Consider the following 20,752-nt stretch of genomic DNA (forward strand, 5'->3'; position numbering starts at 1 on the left):
GATATCCGCTGAGCCAACGGGACGTCCAGTGATATATCCACACTTGTCATGACCTGAAACCTCATGATCTTAAGTCTTGTGTCTCCCATGCTGGTTTCACTGCAGCTCGAGTGTGAAAACATTTGAAATTGAAGCTGTCAGGCAGCTGCCATCACCTCCGCCTGGGAGGCTATGATTGGTTTTCACTTGTTAGTTTGTCTGTCTGTCTGTCTGTCAGCAGGATTGCTCAAAGACTTATCGATGTACTTTCCATTAAATTTGGTGGACAGATCGGCCTTGGCCTGAGGAGCAATTGATTCGATTTTGCTGCTAATCCAGATCTGGGATTTCCACTATTAGACGATTATCATTTTTTAGCCGTAACTCTGAAACCGACAGAGATAGAGACTTGAATCCAAATCTTACGGATATGTTTGCAAGGTCAAGAAATCAATTTAACTTAAAACTAAAGTGAAAGAAATTATGTTTTTAGGTGTAACAGCAAGTTGTGGCATTGCTCGGTACTGGAGGAGGTTTGCTCTTCCACTTTGGTTTTGTTTTTTTGTTTTTTTATCTGCCATCCTCGCTCTATTTTTACCCATCTCACACAGACGCTCTGTAACGGCACATTGGGTGGGCTCCTCTCTGCCGTCATGAGGACAGCAGCTAGCTAGGACCGACCCGTCATAACAACATTTCTCGGTTTATCACTCCGGCAAGCTGGTTTATGTCTGAAAAGCAGGGCGCTCTGGGGTGCTGTTACTTCACAGGCACACACACACACACAGAGAGAGAGAGAGAGAGAGAGAGAGAGAGAGTGCACTTCAGAAAAACACACACATGTAAAATACACACCCTGACCGGCACATGGAAGCAAAATGCAGCTACCACACACACACACACACACCTATGCACACTTACAAACACCCACTCAGGCAACGCAACACCACACAACGCACAAACACTATCACTAATAAGGCCTGGAAGCTGTTGCTGTGTGAAAGGTAATTACTCCATGCAGCTCGGCGAGGCTTTGATGGAAAGTTTTAGACTAACTGGCTCTGCTGTAAGAAGTCTTGACTCTGCTTCTTTTTAACAAGAACTCTTTATGGGTCTTTCTCACTCTCTTTTCTCTCCCCCCAATGTTCCTGCACTTTTTGAGTTTCATGGTCGAGCGTGGAAAAGATTTTGTGTCTCGTTTTCAAATATGCCTAACATACCGAGCGGGGGCTTATAATTCGCAAAGGTGCCATCGATTTATGATTATATCTGTCAGAGTTTTACGCAGCCGGGGAGCCTGTTTATTGTACAATCTCATCATGCGCTGTCAGATATACAAATGTGCTGTCGGTGTTTTCTTGCTGGCAAAGCAAACCTCTTTATGGCGCTGAGGTCGGCGCGCTTTGTCTGCATGCTGCGTCTGACTCATGTGGGCCCGCGCTGGGTGAGACGACGGCTTCCCCTCTGAAACCACTAACAGCCAGTTGTGTGTGTATTGCAAGTGGTCTGGTCCACAGCCTGTGTGTGATGTGTCTGCTGTGGTGGCAGAGTGGTAGTTTGTGCAGGCTGTTGACTTTCGAGCCTGATTGGTGTTCCTCTTCCAGCCGCCGGCCCAAAACACAGTCGTATTTTTGGAAAATCATTACTCAGGAGCTGCTTTTTTAGCCACAACTGCTGTAAGGTACTTTGGTACGACTCCTTTTGCAGGCATTATGCTCCAAATGTGTAAAAAAAGAGGACTTATAATAGCCCACACTGGATGCAAACTGAATGACCGGAGGTAATAGTTACACCCCACGATGCAAAACAGTTAAACTAACATAATCAGCGATTTGGCAACCCCAATGTACTGTTCACTGAATTGCAAATGTGCTGCTCTAGGCAATATAAGCCAATCTAATCCCTACTTTGACATCACTGCACTGTATGCACACACACGCACACACACACACACACACACACACATTTGAGTGTTGCATTTATGTCTGCATCAGCAAAAACCAATGGGCAAACAATACAGATGCAGATGCTACATTTGAGCTTCCTGACACTAAACAAGTAGAAACTCTGCAGTCCCATGGTGTTTAAAACTTAGTGGATACAATGGGAAGATCACACTCACAGCTCAGGTGTGAAGAGTCATACTTAATGTGACATTTCCACACACAACTTTTACGTCCCTTTATTCTGATCTGAGATGTTCAGGGTTATTATGATTTTTTTTTAAATGTAGTTTTACTTTTTTTTTAATGTAGCTATTTCAGTTTAGTTTTAGTTAGTTTTCAGTGCAGGTTTAGCAGTTTTAGTTTAGTTTATTTTTTGCAAATGTTTTGTTTTAGTTTAATTTTTATTTACTTTCAGTTGTAGTTTTGGTGTTTTTTGTAGCGGTGGTATTTTTTAAGAGTTATTTTAAGAACATTTATTATATGTTTGCAACAGGTATTATGTAATACAAACCATAAATCCTAAATTCGTTTTAAAAGTTATTTCCATAAATTTTTCAATATATCCTCGGCCAGTTTAAAGTTGGGCCTCTTGGTTTCTTGCTGCACAGATGAAATGCAGCAGCAGACTCAACAGCGATCTGAATTCAGAACATTTAGCTCCAAATAATCCCAAACAGACTCTGGCGTTTTCTCTGAAGTATTTTTGTCATGAGTCGATCAAACAGCAACGGCGTCGGCAACACTGGCACTTCCTCATGGGGGCCGAACAAATCAGTCGACAGGACAGCGCCATCTAGTGGCATAGTTAGTATTCAGCAAAAACAGTCAAAAAAAGAGGAAAACTAAAAACATTTCACATACTGTATATTTGTATTTTATTTGACTTTTACAAGCAGACAAGACAGTTTTAGTTATTTGACAAAGTCTCGTTTGTATTTTTTCTTCAGTTTACGACATCATTTCAGTTTTTTAACACCTAACCCTAACGCTTTCATCTTAGTTTTAGTTTACGATAATAACCTTGGACATGGTTTGTAAAAAAATATTTTCTCAAGCGCTGTAAACCGTGTCAAAGTTTGACGGTGAAGTGTCTCATCCCTGACTGACTGACCTGAATTTGTCTCTTGATGATGATGGCAGTGCCTTCCTCACATTGTACAGCCTCCAGTCCCAGATAACTGAAGAAGATCTTACCAGCTGCTTGTCCCCCCAACCCCCCCTTCGCTCTTGGACCATCATCTGCAGGCCCCGCGGCACTCGCCTGTGTACTTAGTTTATATAATTCAAAACAAAATACTTGAGTTCAAATAAGGACTGGAATTTGAAGTAATCCTTAAAGGAGGATGAAAGACGCTGATCATTACATCCTGATGAAGCCTTAAAGGGGAAATACCATTCAGCTTAAGGATTTCATAAATATTCTCCCTACGTCTAGCCACGCCCGATCAATATTCGCTTCTAAAGATGTCAAGATGTAAACTCTGAAGCTGCTCCATGAATGGAACTGAATGAATGAACTGGCATGAATGAATTGGGAGTGATGGTAAAGGTGACTGTGATAGCAGACATGGGGATTTTACAGGGATAACAGCACGTTTGCTGGTTCAGAAGTGAAAATACTAATGTGGAGTTAACTTTCCAGTGTGTTTTTTTCAGTGACAGTTATTTGGAGTTGACAAGTATTGATTAGAGAGTTGTTTGTCCATTAAAACAGCTGATATGGCTCTGAGGCGGCTGTTCAACACTATGTAAAAGCAATTAAATGATGTTGATTTTTACACTCTCAGAGTTAAATTAACACTGACGATTTTGCCGTGAACTCCAACAAATATTCTATAAAATCTAAAATCACAGGTTCAACGCTTAGTTTTGTGGTTTTTAGGTTTGGGAGAAAGACTCTTGTATTCACAAATATAGATTAGACTATGGTAGACTATGTTAAATAACACACATGAGTTCTGGTTTTGAGTGGTATTCCCCCTTTAAATTCTTCAAAATGGATGTGCTTTGTAGAGTAAGGTGTAAACAAAAGGATTATACTCGGGGCCGCTGGCCTCACAGATATATAGCTTATGTTTTTATTCATGTGAAGCATCTGCAGGGAGAGAAGCTCTGCATCCAGCGTATCTGCGAGGTTTTAACCCTAAAGAGCTTACTCAAGCACAACAGCATCAGAGATGCCTCCAAGACCGACCGCGTTACGTAACCGATGCTCCGTAGCTCATCCAGAGAAATTATAATCCTCTGTTGCTATGGATACGGCTGTCCCAACAGGCCTCCCTTGTACTCCAAAAGAGGAGCGACCTCGATTAATAAATGTAACTTGTATCCAATCCAGTCTGCAGCACAAAGCCGGGACCAGATAAAACAAAAAGTATTTTTTGACAGTAGAGATGGTGGTGAGAGTGATGGAGGGCAGCAGGGTGACGTAGGGAGCATCCGCCCTGCTGAAGCGCCTTTGAGCAAGACGCTCCAGGGCTGCTGACCCTGACCTCTGACCTCCCTGTGGAGACAAAAAAGAACATTTCCCTTCATAAATAATAGAGAAAAATGAAAGTTATGATGATAAGTAATTCTGATTGTGTAGAAAATTAAAGTCTGACAGAATGTGTGCAACAGCAATTACAGAGATTAGTATTAGTAAGTATGATTAGTTAACTATAAAATTACTACAGAGTACCGCAGACATGCTATAAGCCCCTATATGAATATTATAGGGATACCATAGGAGATAATAAGTAGCCTACCTTAAAACACAATAAGGTCATTACTGAGTACCAAGTCACATTGTAAGTCCCTATAGCAATAGTATAGGAATGCTATAATGACACCATATGAGATAAAAATATCATAAAGTATTATAAAGTTATTATAAACTCACAGTAGAGTACCACAGACACACTGTAAGACCCTATAGGAATATTATAGGGATGTTACGATGACACTATAGGAGATAAAATACCATAAAGTAGGGTTAAAGGTAAGGTTATTAGAAATTCGACCTCACTGCGGAGGGTGGGAAAGCAAAAAGAGAACTTTGCCTTCAGAAATAAAACAGAAAAATAAAAATGATTGCGATTAGGGAACTCTGTGTGTTAACTGGGTGTGTGGAAAGTTTAAAAAATGGAAAGATTGTGAGCGACAGTCATCAAGTCATACTGTTTGTCGAGGCCTTTGTCTTTGCTGAATGGCACTATTGGCAGTAATGGAGTTCAGTAATGTGTCAGGCTTTTATAATAATAATAATAATGAACTTTATTTGTATAGCACCTTTCTTAACAGTGTTACAAAGTGTTTGACAAAGCAAGTAAAAAATCCAGCAGTAAGACAGAATAAAATAACACAAAAAGGATCCAAGAACATAACAAATAAGTAAAATATAAGGAATCTGTTCACTTCCTATGCTGTTTAGTGTGGTGGTATACTGGTTCAGGCCCAGTATACTGTAGATAACCCTTCCAAAATCCAGTACAGGCCCAGAAATAACAGTCAAGCTCAGCATGAACCACAACACTGCGTCAGAGGAGCCTGAGGTTGAGAGGAACCAGTTGCATCAGGCTTAGCTCACAGCAGAACTGTGTAGTCTACCTGTACCGGTGAATAATAACACAGTCTGTGTCTGCAGATGGAGCCTGTGTAGAAACTGGTTAGCATATTACAGTAATCAAGTCAGCTAAACTTGGCAATGCCATTGCGGTTTTTGCCTGTGGGTGGCTGAGATGCAAAATCAAATATAAGGTAATGGAAATAAAAGCATATTAGATTAGAGCAGGCAGCGGGGAGGATTTTTCATGTTGCAATGAGCGAGAATTGGATAAGAGCATTCGTTTCATTTTGCCACTACTGGTTATGTTGAAATGCCGAACGTGCAGGTAAATATTGTAAGGAGAGATATTAATGTTGCATTAGATCTCAGGCAGCAAATCACTTTTATCTTTATAGGCCCGGCGAAGGAGTGGCTGCCTAATTACAATGCAAATGCTGGAATAACACTGTATTAAATGTGCAGGACTGCAGTAATCCTGTAATGCTTTTTGAAGGATGCTGTGCAAACATCACAGCAAAAATTAGTATTTATAGGAATGTTATAGTGATACCATAAGAGATATAAACACCATAAATGATGATATGATTGCTATAAAGTCACTACTGAGTACCGCAGACACATATTATATATATGCTAATATATCTAATAGATCTCTCTCTCTCTCTCTCTCTCTCTCTCTCTCTCTCTCTCTCTCTCTCTCTCAGTCCAGACACTGTCATGCAAAAATTATGAGGCATTTTGAATAGAGCACCACTGATTTTATCAGGTTACACTAATAAAGACTATAGGTTAAAACCAGTAATCTGTGGGCATGTTTAAAAGAACTTACAGTAACCCTGTAATACATTTTAGAAGGTTGCTACACAAATATCAAATCAAAACAACCTAATGTCATATTAGTATTCCCATGATGTCATGCATTTCCTACCAATATGGTGCTAATGGTGCTATTATAAATGCAATCACCTGTTAATTTATTACAGTCACTTGTTTCCTACCAAGATAGCCTTGTGGCGATGTAACAAAATACTGTGAATATGAATATTTTGGGAACATTATAGTGATACCAAAGGAGAAGAAAAAATACAATCAAGTATGCTCAGGTCACAATAATCAATACTGAGATCCACAGACCAACTATAAGTCCCTATAAGAATATTATAGGAATATTATAGGGATGTTATAATGATATCATAGGAGATAAAAATACCATAAAATAGGAAAAGATTATTATAAACTCACTATTGAATCATATAGACACACTATAAGTTCCTATAGGAATATTATAGGGAAATTATAGGGAAATTCTAAGAGATACAAGTACTATTAATTACGACACAGTTATTATAAACTCACCACTGCCATAGACACACTATAAGTTCCTATAAAAATATTATAGGAATGTAATAATGATACCATAGGAGACAAAGTAGGATAAGGTTATTCAAAACTCATTATTGAGTACCATTGAGATACTACAAGTCCCTATAGGAATATTATAGGGATATTATAGGAAATAAAAAATAAAATATATTAGGATAATGTTATTCTAAACTATCACAGACACTCAGAAAGTCCCTATTGGAATATTATAGGAATATTATGGGAATATTATAGTTGTTTTCGTTAGGGATATAACTTTACTATGGGCCTACATTATAGGACACGCCCTTAAGACTTTTCTATTCATTTTACAGAGAAATTCACAGCGGACAGACAACAATCCTTTCATCCGGATCGCCAGTGCAAAATGTAATCGCGGTTCCTCCTCACCACCACCACACATATCATTGCTCGTATAGTAGATTATCACAATTTCATCAGGCAAACCCCGCCTCTGGTAAATGCAGGGGCGCTCCATGTGACGCTGTAACAAAAATCCAGTATGGCGGAATCTGTCAGGAGATGAATTTTTCGCCCCCCTGTCCTGAGAAAACCCTGACTAAAATGGGCGAGAAATAAAACTGTGGACACATGTGGGAACAACTGGCCGGCTGCGGGCCCCGTCTAGGTGAGCTGTGGTGTTGTTTCTGTCCTCTTCTCGGGGGGGGAAATGTGCGGCCGAGCTGCGCCTCTTTTGATGTTGATATTCAGCAAGGATGCGATGCACAGGATTCATCAAAACAATGTCCGGCTGAAGTTTCCACTTGGGCTCGCTCTCCGCTTCCCTTTCTGCAACAAAACCCGAGTCGGATTCCTGGCTATTTCGGGTGGGAATGCCCTCACATTTCAAACATATAGTATTTCCACTACGGGTTATTGCACTGTAGCGGGCGGGAAGTGTGTGTGTGTGTGTGTGTGTGTGTGTGTAGGCAATAGGAGAGAATGGACAGGCGATATTTATTATGCCGATTGTTGGAGAGCTATTTTTAGTGCACGCTCGGGCCTTAGGCTTTAATGCAATATACGCCGTGCCAGCACGCATGTATCGGCTTATACCCGCGTTATTGACGAGATAAAAGCGTAAAGTTAAGGTATAGGCCTGTATAAGTGTGTGTGTGTGTGTGTGTGTGAATGGTTCGGGATGGGCGGTGGTAATTCTCTGCATGCGTCAATCTCTGTTTTTTTTGTGAATGGAGGCGTACGGGTTGTTGGAGCTGTGGCAGCATCAAAGCAGCATATTATGTCTGTTTTAAAATCTCTAATAGCCGTGCAAAGAGATTAATAATAGTCAGAAATATTAGGTTTTGTTGTTAGATATGTTAGTGACTTTATTTTAGGGTGTAGTGGAGGGAAAACTGGACTAAACTCATGAATTCATAGTAGCTTGTGTCAAACTGGTGTAAGTTTTATGATGATAGGGTGTTTTGAAGGGGGTTAAAAGCGTAAATTGGTGCTTTTTTTTGGTAATATAATAGATTTTTGTTCATATTGGTGATTTGATGATGAGCGACTGGAGGTCACAGTTCACCCTGCTTGTTATTTTTCCCACTCCTTCACTGGTTCCAACCCCCTTTTTTTTTTTTTTCCAGCTCTTTATTATTTTTACTTCGGAGCTTCAGGGCTTCAGAGTCGTCTCCCCAGATCTGTCACCCTGCATCAAGCCAGCGCTTTTTAGGGACAATGGCCTGGGACACGCACACACACACACACACATCACACACACACACACACATCACACACACATCACGCACACACGGACAGATGAGATGCCCTGAGAGAATGGTGTTGCATGGATCCCCCCTGGAGTGTAAGCTACTCCCCGTGACACACACGTACCCCCCCCCCCCCTCTTTTCCTATCACAAAGCACAAGTGAGTGTGTGTGCAGTGACCGACTTTTGGCAATTTGTCCCGCGGGCTGCGCTGTCTGGCCCTCTGTCTTGAGACCCACACCCCCCTCCTCCTCCTCCCCTCAACTCCAACCCACACCCATCCTGCCTCTGCAGACCTCTGAGACCCCCGCCAACACACACACACACACCCACACTACCCCCACCCCACCTTGCCCTCGGGCAGTTTTTACCCCTTCCATTCGTAGCGGTGCAGTCTACTTGCTGCTTTTTCGGGCTCGAGCCGTGATTGCATCTGACACTCCTGCTCCAGGCCCCGATGAATTTCGGCTCCTCTCTCCGAAACAAAGAAAAGAACAATCATTTATTCTCCCCAAACAAAAGAAATGAACAATCATCATTCCCTAAAACAAAGAAAAGAACAGTGATCAAAAGGCTTCCTGCTCTGCTGATGAGACTTTTGGGGATCTTGAATGGGACGATCCTTCAAAATCCCGACTCGGCTCAAACCCCCAAATAGACCGTTCCACACAAATTTCACCCATCCTAGTGAAAATGATACATCATACTCTTTCCATGTTATGTTTTTTTTTTCCAATTTTGGAGCGCCACAGTCCCAAAAAGAACGATTTATTGCCCGATTGGTTTACAGCGTCTTGCGGTGTAAGCTTAAAGCCAAACCTCTCAGGTCGAATTGAACGAGACGGAGACGTTGGATCTGCATGTAAACAATATTTTACCTCAAAGAACCTGGTGGGTGTTTCGAGAAGCGGGGTTTTATAGCCAGATAACTCTAAAAAACTACCAGGAAAAACTGGTTCATAATGAGAAATCATCGGTTTCTGTAGCTGCAAGAGAATCAACATCCAAAATTTATTTAACTCATTACTGAAAACTTCACTTTTGACTGTTCTTTGTCACACTGTTACGGCTAACTTGGTACCGCAGCTTCACGAAATACCCCTCCGGCACTGTGTAAGCTGTTTACCGTTATCAAAAGGCTTACAATTAGATGCCTATTAGCCTAAATGCAAAGCAAAATCGACAGTGTTAATTTAACTGAGGGTGTAAAAATCAACACCATGCCATAGTTGCTCCAAGTCCGCAGCCATCAGAGTTAAACTAACACTTTTAGATAGTTTTGAACAGCTCAAAATACTGTTATACCTCTTATTCTCTCTCTGATAGGTTGGTACCGGTGCTAGACAGCGAGGAGGCGTCCTGATTGGATTACCCAAATCAAAGGCGCATGGGGATTGGCTGCTGGTGGACGTCCGGTTCCTGCTTCCAACCTTGAGGGATTCTTGTGGAGCGGACTGTCCTGAAACTGTGTGTCGGATCAGTCCTCACACACACACACACACACACACACAGAAGCATAACAGTTGATTGAACGCTGCCCTGTAAATCACATAGGCACGTGCAGAAACAACACACACACACACATCTGTCCTGCAATACACACCAAGCCAGCTCGTCCACTTCCCACAGGACCGGCCTGTCAGCGATGACATCACACAGCCACCAAGGTAAGGGCTTTACTTCACTCTCTGTCATTAGCATTGTACCTCCTGTGTCCTTGTCTGCACCCTTGTCCTTGTCTTTATCTCAACATGAAGTCTGTTTCGCTTCAAGTCACACTTGAAAATGATGCCCAAAAAAAAGGACAAAAATGTCATTTTATTGTATTTTTATATAAAAATCTCATTCGTTGTACTTCATGGAAAATGGAAAATCTTTAGTGGTGACATCATCGTGCACCGGGCCTGCGTTCAGCCCCGTCAAAACGTAGCAAAACGTTTATATAAACGGAAACGTTGAACGCCCTGTTGTGTTACGCAAGCGTTGCAACTACAGCAGCTGAGAAGGCCATTCTTTGCGTTCTTTTCGAAGAATTTTCAGAGCCTGATGAAATCGGTTTAAATACGTGTTTAACTCTACAAAATACGCTCGATGTTACAGTCACTGCCCTTGCCGTCCAGAACAGCAGAGAACATCCCAATCGAGTGAAGGGGTTTGTGGAAACTGTGGTTCCTAATTATAGTGATCCAACATTTGCCTCATTCGCATTTCAGGATGACAAGGCAAACATTTCAGGTGAAGGATAATCCACTTCTTACCTTCGAGACTGTGTTAGGACCTATATGAGCTAATTATTTTATTATGAGTATTAGGCCTATCATTATTGCTGATCACTGTTGTTGTGATATGATATTGTAATATTTACCATTATATATTTAGAGGAGTAGAGAGGAGTAGAAAAGTTTATGAAAGTGTCACTCCACAATGGTACAAACAATAGCAAAAGATACAAACATGTCTTCTAATCAGTTCAGTTGTTGCAGACAGCAAGCTGCAGCGGACACATTTGTAAAGGACTTTTGTCGGATCCATTGTGTGCACTGCCTTTTTAATATGGCGGGGTTTATATACACGTCGCTGCTGATTGGGTAACACCTCTGACACACCCACCAAACGAGAGACAACATACCTCAAAGCCCGTTTCACACCGTTTTGAGGAAACATGACGTTCAACCCGGAAACCGTAGCAAAACGGTGCACACCGTTTTCAGATTGAACATGCCCCTGCCTTTGTCTCCCTAACTGATCTCCCATTGGTTTAGACTTTTGAGTGATCCCGCCTCCCGTTAACGTCCCGCCTCCGCATCCTGTTTCACCAGGAAATACATCACATTAAAGAAGGACGATGCTCTCAAAATGCTGTTTCCTTGTGACTTTAAGCTGGAGACAAGCTAAATTTCACTCAGATTTCTTGATCTAATTAAGCACTAAGTTGCCGTGCAAGCTAAAGTTACAATATCATGGTTTACTGGGGTAATTGGGTCAAATCTTGACTTGACTATAGATAGTGGGGTTAGACTGATTATATTATGGCTCATATTGGCCTTTTAGTGAATATCAGATATCAACAGTCATGTGGTTCACTGCTTTGATGCAGATTCCTCCCTAGCCACAGCTACATATAAACATTCTTTAAAACCTGCAGTGAAATGTTCTGTTCTTTGGACATTTTATGTGTTCATCTAATTGTTTCCCCAGTTTTTAGTTTTAGTCCCATGATGGCCTGAATGCTGTTTCAGAGGCTTTTCCAACTTAGTAAGAATAAAATTCTGAGGGAAACACTGAATATTTGCAATTTTTTACATGCACAAAATGGCCATCGGTGACTTCAGTCTAAAAATATCAGTATTGTTGTAGTTGTTCTCTTATAAGCACACCGACTTTGAAAATGACAGCCACTCTGATGCTTAATTTAGAAAAGAAAGACAGGTGATGAAATCCTGTAGTGTGTTTCCCCCCTCATCTTTATTATGAACCAGGCCTCGACACTGACAATGTCCTCAGAAAGAAACAGTGATTTGTCACATCGGCAAATCTGTAACATGTCATGTGTGGAGTAATGAGAGTCGAGCTCATCAATAGCCGCGTTAAGAGAAATGTATCTGCCGCTACATCTCCCGTATTGATAGATGTGAGCGTTTTGATTATGAACATAGTAACGCAGTAAAGCATTTTCGTCACGTCTTACGGATGTTAATTGGATAATGGTAGTGAGAAAATAGCCTTGATTCAATATGAATAGGCTCTGGAGAGCGAGAGAAAAGTCCATAACACAACCTGATTAACTCTACTACTTTCCCATCTGCTTTGACACCTAATCAACTGCAGTTTAGAAGCTCTACTCTTACAAAAAAAACGATTTGGCTCGGGCTATAGCGAACTGATAAATGATTAAACAAGCGGCCGGTGGATGAAAAGGTTAGTTTCCTGGCCTGGTGTGTGTGTGTGTGTGTGGTGCATGACAGTGTCCACCGTGTTTACTTTGTACACCTGGGAGTGTGTGCACTATAAATACCACTGCTGAGGTAACCGCCGGGCCCCGAGGGACACCGTCACCAAACACACACACACACACACACACAGAGAGGGTGACAGGGGTGTTTGGGGAGGTGTGTGTGTGTGTCTGTGGTGTTTTAATTCCCTTTCCAGAGCCTCCTTATAGGAAGATATTAACACTTTGTCCACAGAAGGCCGGTCGCTCCTCTCTACCGAGGCTAGAGGCCGAGCGCATTACGTTGTTAGATCAAGCCGGGATTAAGGCGGCTCAACAGTTATCATCAGACAGTCGGCTCTAATGCCCGGCCGCGCTCGCTCCTCTGCCCCGCAGCTGGACAAAATTAATGCCGCGCTAATCCTGAGAAATTATTTAGTTAACGGTGTCTGCTATATGCAAAATCGCATGTTAAATGATCAGATTGGTGCTCCTCGCCTTGAAATGTAATGTAATATTCCCCTAATTTGTTTCAGATCGTTTTGTGAGAGATTTTTTGCCCTTCATCGTGAATTTAGACAACAGAATTGTGTATCACGATAACTTTCATTACAATATATTTCTTTTGAAAGACGTTAAACGATAATATAGAATTATTGCCCTGCTCTGCTGCGTGGTAATATAAAGTATGATGATGTAATTTTCAAGTAGTGTTCCCTAATTTGTGCCAGATCTCATTTTGTGGGAGATTTTAAGTTGCATTTGCCTTTAATCATTAATGTAGACCAGTGGTTCTCAACGTGGGGTCCGGGGACCACCAAGGGTCCTTGAGGGGGTTCCGGGGGGTCCCCAGCAAACGGATGAATTGTTAAACTTCACCATTATTTCATTTACAAGAAGTTAACACAATTAGAGAATGTAGAAGAATGACTGTTTTTATCATAGTTTCACTGTTATCTCTCTACTTGCAGTACAGATAGTCACTGGACAAAATCATATCTAACAATAAAAATATTCTCCGATTTGGGTCCGAGAGACAAAATCTCATCAAATGGGGGTCCGTGGCCCTAATGTGGACTAAATTAGGGGTCCTTGCTATGAAAAAGGTTAAGAATCACTGATGTAGACAACAGAATTCGCAATCACAATAACTCAATATCAACATTTCATTCGATACGATCCAACCGAAAGACGATGAATGATAATATTGAACCAAGGCGAGAAACTTAACTTTCTATTGTTTACAGGTAAAACCCCAAAATTCACCAGCTACTTTTACTATTTTAGCAGCCAGTTGGACTTTCAGGACATAACAGGACCTCCAAACGATTGTTGTCGCCTGCCGAAGTGGCTGGTAGAGCAGATAAACTTACCAGCTGCAGTCGAAATATAATAGGATTTGGCTGTTTTTAATTTCCTACCCTGCCCTCCGCTGCCTCTCCTCTCCACAGTGGAACCTCAACAGCCTGCTACCCACTAGAGGGCCAAACCCAAAACGACATAGCTGTGATTTTTGTCGATTTCGGGCTTTTCGTTTTCCTTTCTGAACGACAGCTTAGGTCCATACTTGAGTATTATCTGTAAGAAAACGGAAACCAGGCAACCTAAAGACATTTAACCTGTTCTTCCCTGCCGGCCCCCCCACTTGGTCCCTCATTACAAATGCAGGTTGCACAGTTAAGCTTTGTTCAAACCCACAGGACTTTATTTTAAATTCTAGTCAAGATAACAAGTTTTCCAAAGACACCAAATATGTCATGCTACATACAGGGAAATGTGTATATAATGATGCACAAACATCTAGATTTTTTCCATTTGATGTAATGGTGCATAAAAACATGGCGTCTTGTATTTGAATATTTCATTCAATATAAGCAGCTAGAGCTTCAAGAAAGCATTGGAACAGCAGATAAAGAATATGGATGTGATGTTGTTGTACAGTTAGGAAAAAAATGTAAGGGTAAAGTCAGCTAAAGTTAGGGTACAAGGGGTTAAAGACATAAAATGAAGGGAAAAAATACCCAATAGTTCAGCCTTGTGACTTTCTTCAGGCATGTCGCAAAGGTCACTGTGTGTTTTTTGTCGTTAAAACGTTCAAACGGCAAGGAAGTGGCAGTAGGCGGGACTTCTGACTGACAGGAATAAGGTGTACATCCTGTTTTGGAGATGCGTCAGGACTCAGATTTCTGTGTTATGATGGTGCTGTGGAGAAATTGATGTGTGGAAGTGATCCAGTGGCTTCATGTTGCATTGACAGTTGAGCAACATTGTCTTTTTTCGCGAGGTAAACAAGGTAAACAATGTGAGGTTCAGGTCCGCAGCTTTGTTGCACTCTCATATTTGCAGTGTGATCCAATGCTGCTGCACCTTTTTGAGCTTGCTTTTCATAGTTATTTCCAATCATCTACCAGCCTTCTAAATAAAGCCTTCAGTGCGTGTGTGTGTGTGTGTGTGTGTGTGTGTGTGAACCTGCATGTTTGCCCTCCTGATTATGTGTGTGTGTGCGTGCCTGCCTGTGTGCTACTGTAATGTTATGAACCATTTTTATAATCTGTAATGAGCTTACTAGCACGCACGTTTTTTGATCCAGGACTTACTCATTTTCTTTATTACAACAGCAGTGGGATTTTTAGATTAAATATCATTTACCATAAATCTCTTCCTAGAAAAGTGAAATGTGAAACACTTTGTCGGGTTTATATTTCCCAGAAAAAAGGGGGTCAGGCTGATAAGGCCCTCACATCAGTCTTTATGGGCATATCTGCAAACAGGCTGGAGTGTTTGCACAGAAGTGATTACTCTGTGTACTGAGGGCTTTAGCATATTAGCCGGCGACATTTGTTCTACACTTGTGCTTAGCATTAAGCTAACGTGTCGGCTGTGTTGTGCTGAACGGGGCGGTTTTCTTAAATGTCACGTTCAGGATGAATGAATCAGTCGAGATCAGTTAGGCTTAAAGTGTATTCACAAAATCTGAAGTAGTCTGCGCTACCTGCACAGCTAGTCTGTCACACACACACACACACACACACACACACACACACACACACACACACACACACACACACACACAGATTCACACCACAGTCTGACCTGTTATTGCATTCAGAGGTCTGTTGAGAGCCTGTTTCACATCTAATCATATCACTCCGCAGTCAAGAAGTCGGGTCGATTTTGTTGATTTCTAATCAAATTAAGTGGCGCCACCTTGTGGCAAAAAAGACGTTACTGCAGACAAACTGACGGCTAACCGAGGTGAGATACATGGAGGATTTTACTTGTACTATATGTTCTATATGTTACTTTTAATTTATTAATCAGAGCGCGGAATATTTTTGATTGCTGGTTATAGAGACTGAATGGCAATCTTACTGGATTTGTTTACGTTGCCATGGTTACAGTTCAGCTATAATGTATCATGGATGCTAGCTACAGACATTCCTATGCTTTTATAGTCCTGCTGAACGATTTCGTGGCGGAAACGTTATTGTTATTTTAGCTTGTAATAAAATGAATTGAAATGAATATTTTGTGTCAAATGATTAATGTCTTTGGTGATTAGCCGTGTAATAAGCAGCAGCTGGACATTATTGCAATTGATTCAACCTGTCAGGGCTTATTTTGCTGTGCGTTATCCCTTACCTAGCAACTTCTGACCTCATGTCAGTGTTAGCTTCTTTCCCATGATTCTCAGGGGCCCCTCTGTGGTTGTGGTCACTTGCCAAGCATCCTTATCAGGTCATATGGTGACAATCTGGGCTGCCCCTATCCAGATAAAGAGGGGACTCAACTTGTGTGGTTTGGTGTAGCATAATCTCCCATTAGAAATGGATGACGCCTGTAAAAAAAAAAAAACAACAACAAAAAAAGAAGAAGTCAAGATAACAAACTTTATTGTCCCTGCAGGGAAGTTTGTCTTGGAAATTGAAGCCGCTGCACAACGTACATAAATACAAACAGTCTATGAAAACAACAGACAGCAGAATAGGACAGAAGCATCTATATATACAGTATATATCATTTAATAAATATAAAAAAACATATATAGATGTGAAATGTTGATTTCAGTGTTATGATCTCCCTGTTGAAGGGACTGAGCTATATTTATTATCCATGTCAGTATCTTCTGACCTTAAACTGCTTTGGTTCCAAATGCTAAAGTCTAACATTGATGCTGTAAATTAAAATGAAGCCATTGTTCCAAATAAAAAAAAAAAAGCAGAAAGCCTTCTCTGGTGTTACCTTATTAAAGAGGGAAGGTGATGCCACTACCAGGCAACACTTTGTTTTTGTCTTAGTCAGAAGCACCAGGGCTTTCCAGGAAAGTCTACAGTGTTTACCACTGGAGCAAGAACTGGGTCTGCAGATGAGTCATCAACACACACACACACACACACACACACACACGCGCGCGCACGCGCACACACACACACACACACACACACACACACACACACACACGCACACAGAGAGGCTATAGGTAAGCGATTATTTGTGAATGGGGAGTTTGAACTTCACGTTGTCGTACGAGAATGTAAACTAGCAAAATTCGAAGAGCACCATCCATTCAGACAAAGAAGCTTTGCTACAACATGAAGCAAACTGTTCAGATTAGATTTTTTACTGCTTTATTTTGCTGGGTCTGTGTGTGGGCGTGAGCGCCTTTTATGGCTCTGAACCAGTGAACTTGACACACTGCTCCTTTCCTCGAAGGCTCAGCGTTATCTAGGTTACAGGCGGAAGATTTTCTAACATTTTGCAGCCTTGTAACATGACAATACTGCAAGGAAAATAAAAAAAAAAACACTCCAATTATTAGGGTCAGAAGATCGCACTCACTTGGGCTGGGTCCCAAGATTAGATAAGTCTCTCTGCGAGCCTTAGGCGCTTCTTGCTATACTGCTTAGCATATACAGAGTAGTCTAATTTATGCTTTTCACAAGCTAGTCAAGAATCTGGACTCAGGATCGGCTCTCACAGGGTCTGCTTGCCTGTTTAAATTGATTCTCACTCTTTAGATGACTTTATGGAGACTGGGTTAAAGGAGAATACCGGTGCCATTTAGCATTATGACCCATTTACTTCTGCATATGTCTAGGTGACATTTCCTCCAGTCATTTTGCAATGCATGGCATATGTAATTCGATTTCTTTTAACATTTATTCATTTTTTGGCGTTTTTGAAATACAAACTTTACATATATGACAACACTGAACTTGGGCACACTGATTTAAGGATAGAACAGAAACTTGGACCAACCCAAACGAAGCCTTCATGTTTACTGTGATGGATTCTCTCGCTCTGTGGAAGTTTTTTTTTCATACTGTACAAGAATGAATGGCAGCAAATGGCTCTTTCTGAAAGGAGGAAAACGAGCGCTGATATCTCCAACTACGCTGACTGTGTGCAGACAAACCAGGAAGAATGGAAAGGAGAGGGGCGACCTAGACAACTGGCACAAACTTATAAAAAAAAAACACTGGTGTTATCCTTTAAGCTTTTGCCTTATTGCTTTTGTGGAAGATCTGCCTCACAGTTCCCATGTGTTTTTCTGACTTCCAATTTGAAAACTGGAAGCGTAATCATGGCTTGTGTGGCTAGCAAAAACCACGCTATGTCCAACAGGTGAAGATTGAAATCAGGTTTTATATCAGAACAAAGGATGAGGGCGGCTGCAACTATTTCACTTCTTTTATATCAATCTTCTGTCAGTCTTTGTACAGTAATTGTGTGTGCAAATTGTATTTTTTTTTTTTACCTCGTCTGTAGGGAGTTTTGGCGGGGATGGTGAGGGACAGCTGCTGACGTAAACAGAGCAGCAGACAGGATCAAGAAGTCTATATACACACACATACACACACACACACACACACACACAGAGACCCTGGTGTACAGGTTGCACTTGCTGATGCGAGCAAAGAGACACACGGGACATGAAACTGTGTCACATATACACAAACACGTGCATACACACAAATGCACACACACACACATGTATAGAGAAACATGTCTGATTTTTTACCTATAGAAAACAGGACCTATGGGTGTCATGGGGGTTTAGCCTGCTATTTCTCAGACCCCGATACTCGTGACCACTTGGATTTTAAGTCCCAGCTCGCACTATACTGCCAAATCTCTCTCACCGCATTTCCTTGTCCGTCTTCACAGTCCCATTTCAAGTGTTGATAAAAAATACTGGCGGCGGGTGATTGCCTGCTCTGCCTGGGACCCATATTTTCAAAGTAATTGTTCTCAAAAACTAATCTTGCAGGTTATTAAGCAGGCTACTCTAATAAAATCCATCCTGCTCTTGCACTATCAGCCTACTACAGTCTTGTGTTTGGCCTTATCTTAAATGGCAGGGATTCAAAAAGATTTTGCTCAGGGATATGATTTTTTTTTTCCCTAGGATTTCAGGATTTTGAGATATTAAATTACCGTTCATTTCTACATAGAAATTCCTGTTCACCCACGTTCCTCCTGCTTTTTTCCCCTCACTGTTTTGGATTGTCATCTTTGATAGCTTTGGATGCTAATTTCTTCAGTATAATTAGATGACCCATTTTTGCCTCCCGCAAACCAACTTTGGGTCTCACCCTTGTCTTTGATAAACACTGCAGCACAGTGTACACACACTTCTATGGGTGTAACGCTTTAGGCCTAGGTAGAGCGAAGTCTATATTGCACATCCGCCTTTTATTAGACCTGCCGCTATTAATGTGGCGGCAGTAGCCTAGAGATTTAAGATGTGGACTTGTGACCGGAAGCTCACCGGATCAAATCCCTGCACCGGCTGGTAGGTGGGGAAAGTGACTGAGAAACACTCTTCCTTCCCTCAACAACCTCCAGTGATGAGACACTTAACCCGCAACTGTTCCGGTGGTGCAGCTCAGTGATAAAACAACAAGACTGCAGTTGTACTGGGCAGCTCTCAGGTGGGAATGTGTGTAACTGTGAGCGTGTAGAAGTGCTGTTGCTGGAAACAAGCCTGCCTTCTCAACTGTCATGGGATAAGTAAAGGTTTAAAATGAAATGAGATGTGAAAAAAAAAAAAAAAGTGTTTGGTTTCGACTTTGGACTTTACGTTTCTCTCATCCCACCTTCCATTATACAGTAGAAATCAATGACCCCCTTTTCATCGTCCTCTCCAAGCGCACGCAATCACACATCGCTGCTTAAATCCAGAGGTGAAGGGGTTAAAAGCTCTCTCGCTGCAATAAAGAGGGCCCGGCTTATCCCCGAGTCTATTTATAGACACACACACACAAGATATGCGCACGTGCGTGCATAGCGAACAAACAATCATTATTTTTGGTCTCCCGTGTTGATTTCTCCTCTTCACGATTGAGCGGTTGTTGCCGTGTGTCATGCGGCTAAAAATGGAGCCCAGGACAAGTGCATGCATGACAAAAACGGCGCCTCTTTTGTGCGGCGGTCATTGTGATACGAGCGCGGACCTTTGCCGACAAACCGTATAGAGACAGTGCATAAAATAGGCCACGCCCATCGTGGGGGAAACCGCTGCACTGCTTTCGATTCACCTTGTGTGACTGCATGTACATCATTGTCATTATTCCCCAAATTAAACATGCCAACAAACTTAAAAACTGTGAATTACAGTTTTTTGGGCTCCCGAGTAAAACAAGGGAGCCGTTGAGAAGAAAAATGGGGATCTAGGCCGTAAGGAGAGAGGCGCTGACAGTGGTTCATGGTAGAAGAGGGGGAAAACTTTGGGACCCTGAGACTAAGTACACTTATAATGTGTATTTTGTCACTGGTCAGTAACTTACCAGTAATTATCTAGTTATATTCTTGTAAGATAACCTGAATGTTAAAATGTGTTCATGTGTGGGTCTCAGGATAGTTTGCTCTGTATTGACTGCCAGTCCAGGGTGCAAAAGTAATGAGAAATCTCATTGACTTGTTAGCTAACATAAGATAGTTAACTTAGCAACAATCCACTTTAATAACCAATGTCACGTCAGCGTCACGCAAATAGTCTGAAAAGCATAGCTGTATTTCAAATTTTTAAATATGAAGTGAAATTATTCAACGTCAACTTATTATCTTACCTGGTGATTAAATTAAGTAGTGGTAAATGTCTAAGTATTTCACTTCAGGCCACTGTGTGGGATCATTTATCCAGCTTTATTGAAAAAGGACATTGATGGAGGCCAATTAAGTTCATTTTTTCAGTGTACCTTCTCCTCTCTGTTGGAGGCAGTGTGCTGAAATAATTCTTTGACATTCTTTGT

The 20,752-nt window shown here is 41.5% G+C and overlaps 1 protein-coding gene across 1 annotated transcript in view; it reads left to right on the forward strand.

Moving 5' to 3' along the window:
- Window positions 1-7,360: 7,360 nt before the first annotated feature.
- Window positions 7,361-20,752, forward strand: part of LOC139655023 (histone deacetylase 4-like) — a 68,087-nt gene continuing 54,695 nt past the window's right edge. The window contains exons 1-2 of the mRNA XM_071532319.1: window positions 7,361-7,483; window positions 9,893-10,233. Of these exons, the coding sequence (XP_071388420.1) occupies window positions 10,212-10,233 (22 nt within the window). The 5' untranslated portion in view covers window positions 7,361-7,483; window positions 9,893-10,211. The remainder of the gene's footprint in view (window positions 7,484-9,892; window positions 10,234-20,752) is intronic.

This window comes from Centroberyx affinis, unplaced genomic scaffold (genome assembly GCF_046629955.1).
Source record: "Centroberyx affinis isolate AG114_WGS23_722 - 3 ecotype Tasmania unplaced genomic scaffold, CSIRO-AGI_Caff_v1 ptg002185l_1, whole genome shotgun sequence".
NCBI lineage: Eukaryota > Metazoa > Chordata > Actinopteri > Beryciformes > Berycidae > Centroberyx > Centroberyx affinis.